This window comes from Corvus hawaiiensis, chromosome 3 (assembly GCF_020740725.1).
Source record: "Corvus hawaiiensis isolate bCorHaw1 chromosome 3, bCorHaw1.pri.cur, whole genome shotgun sequence".
NCBI lineage: Eukaryota > Metazoa > Chordata > Aves > Passeriformes > Corvidae > Corvus > Corvus hawaiiensis.
Window position 1 is genome coordinate 42,610,485 of NC_063215.1, and position 10,122 is coordinate 42,620,606.

A 10,122-nucleotide genomic window follows, 5' to 3' on the forward strand; every position below is an offset into this window, starting at 1 on the left:
AAAGGTGCCGGTTCTAAAACCGCACCCGTTCCCACGTGCGCATCCCTGTGGCCTTTGCTCCCACGGTGCCACTCGTGACGGCGGCAAACAAATCCAGAGTAAAGCTACCACACACAATCACATCGAAAGCGACGTGCCAAGGTTTATCTTGAAGAAAGCGGGGTTACTTGAGAAGAGCCCGCTCAGTTACCTGGCGTCTGTCGGCAGATGTACCTCTAAGCATAGCTTTTTGGTTTTTCTTTTGAAATTTATTAGGGCTGACTATTAGAAAAACGCCACGGGGAAAAAAAAAAAAAAGAAAAAGAAAAAAAAAGGAAAAAAAAGATCCAGATCTGCAATTGTTTCTGAAAACAATGGATAAAATCTCCTGGGCAACTTTGCGACTTCTCCAAAGGAGAAAGGTTTAGAAATCTTCTTTTTGGAGTGTTATGAGGTATGGAGTGGAGAAAACCTGCCAGCAGGAACTAGACAGGACTATAAAAGCGAAAGTGGAAAATTGAATTTGTTACTGTCCTCCTTGGTCTGACATGCACATCCGAACTGTTCCATGCACGTAAGAAAAAAGTCGCACACCTTTCCTTTTCAGCTCCTGGAAAATTCCTGGGACATTTATCCAGCTTGAGTTATAAAATGACTTAATCCTAGCTCTTCGTTGTATCTTAATTAAAATATTTATGCAAAGAGGAGGGACACAGGCTCACACTCTGTTCAAATAGCTTCGTTCTGGCTTTATTTACAGTTGCTTTTTGCAGGTTCCACCTCCTAAAGCGGTCTCGGTGCAAGAGATTTTGCGTGTGGGCGAGGAACTTGTGGATGTATTAAAAGAGGAATCCAGCTGCACACTGTTTGCTAGACATCTGTGTTATCTGCTGGCCGTGCCTGCCTGTTTCCTGGTAGCTGTATGTCTCTATTTCCTCCTGTCTCTATTTCTTAATCGCACGAATTACAGACACAGCTTCCCCAGCACTCGCAGGTGCAGCGATTTGTGTTTTACAAGGGCTGCGGCGGCTCATATTTTGTGCTATTCATCCTCCTTAAGGATCAAAGCTCTTCTGAACAGATTACTGGCCTGAAACCAAACCACTGAAATGGTAATATGGTCGTTCTTTAAAAAAAAAGTGTAGGTATTTTCTGGTGTTTTCCCATCAAGTACCTGCCCAATTTCTGTATGGCACACGCCGGGAATCAATAGAAGTTAACAAGTCCTCAAAACATTCCCCATCTCTTTGTTTAATCTCCTTTACAATAAAGCCAAGGGAAGAGAATTAAAAATCTTTGAAGTATATTAAACCTCAAAAGGCTCAGCCAAGTAGACTTAAAATAGTCACTTATTTTCCAAAACTGGTTTGTCGAGGAACAATAAAAGGAAGTAAAATTTATGGAGAAATTATACAGTGGATTTGTCACTTAAAATATCGTAACTGTCTCGGGGACAATACCCCATGCTGAGGATTAATGGTCCCTCCAGACCTTTGATTCACCAGCGCCTTTTCTTTGCCCTTGACAAATTGGATTTTTAGGAATGGGAAGGTCGCCTGGCCCATTGTCTGCCAGCCATTCACTCTGCCTGATTATGCAGGAGGGTTAGGGAAAGGCTCCATGTGACCCTCTTGGATGGGACTCCGCAGCTGCTCGAGGAGCCAAACTCTCTCACCAAACTCTGCGCCCCAGAGCATCCCCCTGCCAAGGGGTACCCCTCCTGCTCCCGTTGAAAAGCCGGCGTCCACACAGCGCCGCGTCACTCTGCGGGCGGAGATACGCCTGTGCTCATCCTCCCGCCGCCTGCCGCTGTCACTCCGGCCCCCTTAAGTAGTTGGGGTTCCCGAGCGCTCACACGCAGCGGCAGCGATGCAAACCAGCAGGGCTCCGGCCATCAGCGTCAACGCGGAGAGCTGCATCCCGGCTGGGCTGCGCCTGGGTCCTGTGCCGGGCACCTTCAAACTGGGAAAGTACCTGTCAGACCGCAAGGAGCCAGGACCCAAAAAAAAGGTATTTTCCTACGGTCTCTCCTGCACCGCTGGACCTTGATTATTCGTTGACTCGGGGGAAGCCGGCTTTGGGAGAGGAAGCTGCTCTTCCCCCGTCTCTCCTCGATCCTCCCTTCTTAGAGCAAGCCAGGAAAGCAAAGGGAAGCATTTCCAGAACGTCCCTGAGGTGTCTCCCCGTGGTTCTGCCAGGAAAGCCTGCCCGCCCGTGCCCTCTCCCCCCTCCTCCCCAGTGCCGGGGCCCCCAGCCCCGGCCGGCCTCCGGAGCGAGGCCAGAGGACACGGGGGCTCTCCCGGAGGAGCGGCCGCGCCTCCCCCTTGGACACAGACGTGCTGGAAGCGTCGCCTGAGCCCCGTGCCCGGTGTCGGAGGGCCCTGGTCCCGCCACCCAGCCCCCGACCCCGGGGCTCCTCTCACTGGGGCATTGCCCCTTTCCCTGGGTAGAGCCAGGACGTGCCACGGCCGGCTCCTCGCTCCTGGAGCCCCCGAGAGACGGGGACACGCGGCTACCACAGCCCCCGGGTTTTGTCCCAGGAAGGAGCAGGGGCAGAGGCAGATGCACCGATTTATTTCTGCGCTTGGCTCGGGTTCGTGCCCTCAGTCCCTCTCCCCGGCCGCGAGTCTTTTGGCTTGGGCCTGAAGGGAGGGCGGGGCGAGCGGGCCGGGACTACCCCGGAGACGGCGTCGGGGTGCAGGTCTCAGGTGTCGGGGCAGCCCAGCGCAGTTCGACCTCCCCCCAAAGCCCGGAGCTGCAAACAACCCGCACAGCCGGAGCGGGGGGGGGATGGCGGCCAGCCGGCTACCGCCTTCGGGGTCAGTCCATGTCCGAGCGGAGGAGCGAGGAGGAGGTGGTGAAGGGCTCTCACCCTGTTCATCAGGCTCTTCAGGGGGCTGCGGATGAGATTCCTCCTTTCGCCCCCCGGGCAGCCGCGGCTCACGCGTTCCGCTCTGATTTTTAATGCACTTTAATTGTTTTTAAACGCTCTGCCAGCCCACTCAAATTTATTTCTCATCTGGCTCCCTTGGTTTCTCCCTTTAGACTGCTTTGTTCCGATGACTTTATTGCACGGTCATTCAGGGAATGGGCACTTCATTTTCTCTTTGTATGGGCAAGCAGATTATGAAGTATGGGGCTGCAGGGACTTTGTAGCTAAGCAGAATCTTCTCCCCTTTCCCCCTCCCCGTCTCCCGACAAGTCCTGCATGTCGCAATGGTTTTGCACGGACTCAGAGACTGCACAAATTCTTTAAAAAACCCCTAAAAATCGTACCTGGGCATTTAATATAACGATAAGCAAAATGTAGCAGCTGCAACTGGACAAGGTGCGTTTGGACCAATGCGACCCAAGGGAAAAATCCCGTTTCCCCTTGCGGGGCACGGGGGTCTTCCATCCTTACCCCCCAGAGCTGCAACCCCCGCTAGGGCAGCCGCATCTCTCCCAAGGCACCTGCGAGCCGGGGAATGTCCTACCAAAGCTGGGGGAGGATGGAAGCGTCAAAAGGGCGGCAAAATGAGATGCTCTCGCCGCTGCTTTCAGCTGCGATGCTCAGCCCCCTGCCGAGTGTGGGGAAGCAGCCCGACGGGCCAGGCAGAGCGGGCAGGCAGGCAGGGGGACGAGTAACCTTTTGCTCTCTTTGTGTTTCGTCTCACGTGAAAATGGCAACAGTGTCGCCTGTTTTCCAGGTGCGGATGGTCAGAGGGGAATTAGTGGATGAAGCCGGGAGCTCAGCTCTGGAGTGGATAGGGTTAATCCGGGCTGCCCGAAACTCCCAAGAGCAGACACTGGAGGCTGTTGCGGATCTGCCAGGAGGACAGGTACCCCACCCGCGGCTCCGGGCTGGCCTGGCACCTTTCTCCGCCACCTGCCTCCCTCTCAAGCCTCCTGAAGAAGTTTGCTTTCTTCCCTTCCCAGATTTTCTACCGGGCGCTGCGAGATGTCCAGCCGGGAGAGGAGCTCACCGTCTGGTACTCCAACCCTCTGGCGCAGTGGTTTGACATCCCCGTCACGGCCACGCCGACACACGACGAGAAGGTACAGATGTGGGCACTCATTTCGAGCAACCAAATTAAATGAAACAAAACAAACCCTCCTTAAATGACACCTTTGCCGGGAACTCAAACTGCTGTAGGCAAACGTGGGCCCTCAGAAAAATAAATGCCAGTACAGCTGCCGTGAATTTAACCCACCACCCTTTAAACTAAGACTCCATCTGCTTACATTTAAAGGGTGATCTATTAACTCGGTAGCGTATGGAAAGGCCCCGTGCCTCGACCTGTTCCGTCATCGGCCCGATTTAATGATCCTTTGATAGGCAAATGGGGTTTCTGTGAAACGTCGTTATAGTTGGTATGCGAGACAGCAAATTGGCCTCAGTAGTTTCTAAAAACATCGGGTTTACCTTCCGTGTTCAGAGTTTCAGAGACTCTTTTCAGGTTCTCTTGCGGGTAGATTCACACAGTCAAGTCAAAACCGGGCAGTACTGGGCAGTCCCTGTAAATTAAGATACGTTAGGTAAAAAGTCGGCGTCAAATCACACTGAGATCAGGATATCCAAAGATATCGGGAAGGGGAAGACACCCGTCTGGGACGGCTTGTTTCAATCCGCAGATCTATTCTTAGCTGGAATTACACTGGTGTTAACAAAATGATAAGGTGGCAGCACATTAAAAGTGAGGGGAAAAGAAGACGAAGCACTTCAGTGTTCACCTGTCGGGCTTCTCCGGCGGCAGGCACCCCCTCCCATTGGTCCTGGGTCCGGACGCTCCCTGGGGCGCCGGTGGCGGCAGCTGCCTGGGGGTACTCCCTCCCCTCAGGCTCGGCCCGCTACGCGGGAGACGAGGGAACCCCAGATGCTCCTGCTTGACGCAGAAAAATCCTTCAGCTTGGCGGTTGTCCCCGGGAAGGGAGGGCGTGCACGATCCGGGCAGGGGCTGTCCCCTCCCCCCTGTCACGGCTGGCCGCTCCGCAAGGTGACCAGGGTCCGGCCCGAGGGGACGGCGGCGGGAAAGCCGGGCTTTGGCTATTGTATCCCATCGACTCCTGCCATGTGCAAGAACCCAAATGCCTCCTTGTACGAAAACTACACCCGGAAAAGAAACTCATTGGTCACGTCTCTGTCCCCGCCACGTCTAAGGGCAGTGAGGCCATGGATCTGCCGAGGGTCACCCCCTCGAGAAGCCCGGCGAACTTTCGGTAGCAAGGAGGACACGACGCTGGGTTGTGTCCCACTCGTTTCCAGCAGCCCTTGACTGCGGATGGGTACCAGCGCTTACTCGGGAGGAAAAAACTAAAGAGCTCAGGTCTGCAAGAGGATCCCAGCGTGCGGCATCTGACTCGCCCCGTCGAAGCAAGGCTGAGTTGCAAAGTGCCCCTACGGATCTGCTATGTCTTCAGCCCCACAGTTTCCAGACTGATTAATACAGACTCAGAAAAAGTGTATCAGCATGCTGAAGTGCTCTTCTTTTAATGATCGTATGCTGAAAAAAAACCCGAAAAATAAAAACAAACCCAAACCCCGAAACCTCCACCAACCGAAAAAAGAAAGTGGAAGAAATTCAGAGGTTTTTTTTTTTTTTAAACACAAAACGAAAAAAACAAATCAAATCAAAAATTTGGATTTCTTCTGTGTTTATCTCCATTGATTTGGGTCACCGCTGTGAGAAAGGGGGGGGGTTTAGTGTTTTTTTTGTTGTTTTTTTTTCCCCCCCTCGAGCGGTGTTTGTTGAACTGGAGCTGAGCCGGGGAGAGCGCCGGGCCGGGCACGGTGGCGGTCGGGAGCCGGTCCCGACAATCTTTTGCCGAGGATACCAGGGCCTCGCTGCGCCGCTGAAGAGACCTGCAAAGGCAAACGAAGACAGCGGAAAGGAGTGGAGGCCCGTGGCCGTCCTCTTTTCCATCCGTACCGCTCCTTTACCCGTTTTCCGATGCATGGTAGTGGCATTGCCACAGTGGTTCCTCCTCCCGTGGCCGCTGCCTCTCCGGGGCCCGGGCAGACACAATCCCGTCTCTCTCCCTCCTCAATGGGGAGAAAAACAACGTCCAACGCCTTCACAATGCTGCGAGGACACAGGCGGCGAGATACACGCAAGAGCGCGGGATGCTTCCACGCGAGTTCGCACACGAGTTTCCCGGGGAGAGCGAAGATTCCATTTGCATTTTCCACCCGCAGCGGACACCGGCTCATGCCAGTCAAAAGCCGTCTCAGGAGGCTGGTCACGGCCATCGCATCCACCCCGGCGACTCGCCCCCCTCGGGTGCCCCGACAGACGCGGGGCGCGATGCAAGGTCTCACCCCCATCATCCCCCACGGGATTCCCTGAAACGTGAGGAGCTGCCCCCGGGCCTGGAGCGAGCTCTCATTTCCGTGCGGCACTTGGCCTCACTTTAGGTGTTTCTGTGCATTAAGCTGCGGGGTGAGGGTCAGCTGGGGACGGTCAGGGTGGGCAAGAGCTGAAAGGGAAATTCGGAGGCTTATCAGCGTAGTAGACTGGGAGAAACGAGAGAGAGAAAGATGGATACAAAGAGACAGAAAAGGAGAAGAAAGGAGAGAAGGGAGAGGGGAAGGAGAAAGAGGAAGGGAAGGAGAAAGAGAAGGGAAAGAAAAGGGAAAAGTGGGGAGAGAGAGGAAGGAAGGAGGAAAGGAAAGGAAAGGAAAGGAAAGGAAAGGAAAGGAAAGGAAAGGAAAGGAAAGGAAAGGAAAGGAAAGGAAAGGAAAGGAAAGGAAAGGAAAGGAAAGGAAAGGAAAGGAAAGGAAAGGAAAGGAAAGGAAGAGGGAGAGGAGTGCAAGAGAGAAAGAAAAAGATTCCTAGACAGACAGGTGGCCACAGAGGCGGCGTTTCACCGTCGGGGCTGGGGAGATGCTCCTCCTTGGGAGAACCCTCCCTACAAACAAGGCCAGGAGGAGGAAAGAGGAGCTTGAGCCTCTGCGGTGTCGGGCAGTCACCACAGCCGCGGCCACCGAGGTCTGTTCCGCTTGAGAGAAGTCGAAATGGGACGGGGCACAAAGGGCATTGTCCTCTGAAAGGGAACGATTACATATGGCCCATACATATCGGATATTGTCTCGCCGCGTAATGAGGGGCTCACGATCATTAGATTGGCCTTTGTTCGGTGCAGCCGACTCCCTGACATACGCTACCTCCTCTGCAAACGCCAACAGATGGGCCCTCCGACAGACGACTCGCGGCAGCAGCTGCTCCCCCCGGCCCTACGGCACTCCGCTCGCGGGAGCTCAGCCCGGACCGCGCAGCGCCCGCACCGCTCCGCACTGTGGCACAGTACGGCGGGGGCGGGACGAGGCGGAGGGAGAGGGGGGATGCGCGGGGATGCGCGGCCGCCGCTGACGGGTCTCTCCGTTTGCCTCCGCAGGGGAGGAGCGGTACATCTGCTGGTACTGCTGGAGGACCTTCAAGTATCCCAACAGCCTCAAGGCCCACGTCCACTTCCACTGCGCTCTGAGCCACGGCCGGCCCTTCCTCCATCACGACCACGGCCGGCACGCTGCCACCGCCTTCGGCCTGCCCCCCAAGGAGCCGCCGGCCGCCTCGCTGCGCGGCCACCCGCCGCCCGGCTGCGGCCCTCGGGAGGCGGTCAAGAGGGAGGCCGTCGCCGCCTCCCCGCCGCTCGCCAAGCCGGCGTTGCCCAAGCGGGCGGCGGGCAAGGAGGAGCAGGAGCGCGCCCTGGACATGAGCGTGGGGGCCGCCCGCGGGCCGGGGCCGCTGCTGGGGCCGGCGGGCGGTAACGGGCTGGCGCTGTGCCCCGGGGCGCGTTCGGCCTTCCGCCCCGCCGGGTCGCTGCGGGAGGAAGCGCGGGGCGCCGCCGCCCTCGGCTTCTCCAAACTGCTAGGGGGACTGAAGGCGGGACGCGCCGCCGCCGAGGCGCCGCCTAAGTGCGGAGCGCTGCCGGGTGAGGCCGCCCCGCAGGCAGCGGCGGCGGCGTCTGGGCTGGCTTGCGGCGGCGGGCTGCGCGCCTTCCCGCTGCTGTCGCCGCTGGAGGAGGCCTCGGCCTTCCGGCAGGTGGAGCGGGGGCTGCCCGCGGCCGCGCTGCCGCCCGCCCGCTACCCGCCGCTGCCCGGCGGGGCCCTGGAGCGCTTCGCGCTGCCGCCCTTCGAGGGGCTGAAGGCGTACGCGGGGGAGTGCGGGCTGCCGGTGATGCCGCTCACCGTCTACAATGGGGAGCTGCTCTACGGGGCCGCGCCCTACTATCCGCTGAAGCTGCACCTTGGCGGCCTCCTCAAGTACCCGGAGTCGGTGTCGTACTTCGCGGGGCCGGCGGCGGGTCTGCACGCCGCAGAGCTGGGCTCACTGGCCAGCATCGACCGGGAGATCGCCATGCACACGCAGCAACTCTCCGAGCTGGCGGCCGAGAAAGGCCGCGGGAGGCTGGAGACGCTGCCGGCGGGGGCGGCGGGGTCGGCCGGAGGGAAACCCAAGACCGGGCACCTGTGCCTGTACTGCGGGAAGCTGTACTCGCGTAAATACGGGCTGAAGATCCACATGCGGACTCACACTGGCTACAAGCCACTCAAGTGCAAGGTCTGCCTGCGGCCCTTCGGGGACCCCAGCAATCTCAACAAACACATCCGCCTGCACGCCGAGGGCAACACGCCCTACCGCTGCGAGTACTGCGGCAAGGTGCTGGTGCGACGCCGCGACCTGGAGCGGCACGTCAAGTCCCGGCACCCGGGGCAGAGCCTCGGCAAGGCGACCGAGGACAAGAGTGACTCTGGCTACGCGCAGCCCGAGCAGGAGCAAAAGACTGATAACGAGAGCGACGTGGACGTCTGCTTCACCGACGACCAGAGCGACCCGGAGAGCGGCAGCCGGCACCGCGAGCAGTGATGCGGGAGGCGGCCGGGGCGGGGCGGGGGTGAGGGGAGCGCTGCAGCCCTCCCTCCCTATTACTCTGGGCTCCCAGGGCGGTCCCATGGGAGGCCGTGTCGCGGAGGAGCGCGGACTGGCGGGCAGAGCCGCCGGCGGGGCAGGCAGGGGTGCGCGGGCGTCCCCGGGTTCCCTCCGCAGCGTCTCCCCCGGCGCTGTAGCTGCGGTGCCGGTTCAGGGGCGGGAGGGCGAAACCCTGGCGGGCCCGGGATCCCGTTGGACAGGAATCGCATCCCGATAGGCGCCCGCATTTCAGTGGCCATATATTTTTATTGTACCTTTGTGTCGAGAAAATTGTGCCTTTTGGAAACGATTTTTTTCTATGCGCTCTCCCATCACTCGTTCCAGCGGTCTGAGCCGTGGGGCTTAGCAGCACACCCGGGTCTGCAAGCGCCTCTGGCACCTGTACACTTTATTGACACTTCACCTGTGCTTGCTCGGGTCCTAATAAAGCAATACCAACAGCTTTTTGGAAACGCAGAAAAAAAACAGGCAGCAAAAAGCCATCCTTGCAGCACTGAAGAGGTTCGCATAACAGGTGCACCATTTGATCGAGTTGCAATTATTTATAACAGATAATATTTGAGTAACAAATGTAAAATAAATATTAAAAAGCATGAATCTAAAAGCACGCACTATATAATTTTAAAGGAAATACACTCTCTGTTTGGTAGAATACAAATGTGGTGTATGTTTGTTTTCTAATGAACGATGTACAGTGGATACAGTATTTTGGTCTTGGTTCCAGTTTGTCATGCGGTTTTTTAAAAAAAGAAATAAAGTTACTGACAAACTACTGCTTGCCTAGTTGTTAACTGAAGTGCTGTCAGCAGGATCTCGTCTTTCTCCACGATGCTTCTGATGATCAGAAGCTCAGACCCATCTGCATACAGCGTCTTTGGTTCAAGCTCTAAATAACTTGCCCCTGAATATATTGTCGGAGCATTTGCCTTCTCTCACTCGGCAGAGCCAAAGGGTAAAAATCCCAAATCCAATCCGTTCTTCTCTGTGCCTAGGATTTCAGAAATTTTTTTTGTTTGTTTTGTTCTTTTTTGTTTTGCACAGGGCGAGGGCAGAACTGTTAAAGGCTGAACATTATTAGTCTGTTTTTATCTGTTTGCACTCAGTCAAACGTGCCCTTTTTTGCAAACACTTTTCTTTAGAATTGTTGTTACTTTTATTTGAGGGGAAAATCTTAATATTCTTTATTATGAAAAACCTTAAAATAAAGACTGTCAGAAAATTACCTGTTTCCCCT

General features: G+C 56.4%; 1 protein-coding gene across 2 annotated transcripts; it reads left to right on the top strand.

The window, feature by feature from the left end:
* Positions 1-777: 777 nt before the first annotated feature.
* On the top strand, positions 778-9,660 carry PRDM13 (PR/SET domain 13). 2 transcript variants are annotated; one of them, XM_048299572.1, is made up of 4 exons: positions 778-1,989; positions 3,669-3,800; positions 3,898-4,016; positions 7,352-9,660. In XM_048299572.1, exons 1-4 carry the CDS (start codon positions 1,849-1,851, stop codon positions 8,823-8,825), a joined length of 1,866 nt encoding a protein of 621 aa, XP_048155529.1. In that variant the 5' UTR covers positions 778-1,848; the 3' UTR covers positions 8,826-9,660. The 2 variants fall into 2 exon arrangements, with proteins under 2 accessions (XP_048155529.1, XP_048155531.1); XM_048299574.1 differs by lacking the exons at positions 778-1,989; positions 3,669-3,800; positions 3,898-4,016 and adding an exon at positions 6,721-7,262 and having other exon boundaries at positions 7,354-9,660.
* Positions 9,661-10,122: the final 462 nt, after the last annotated feature.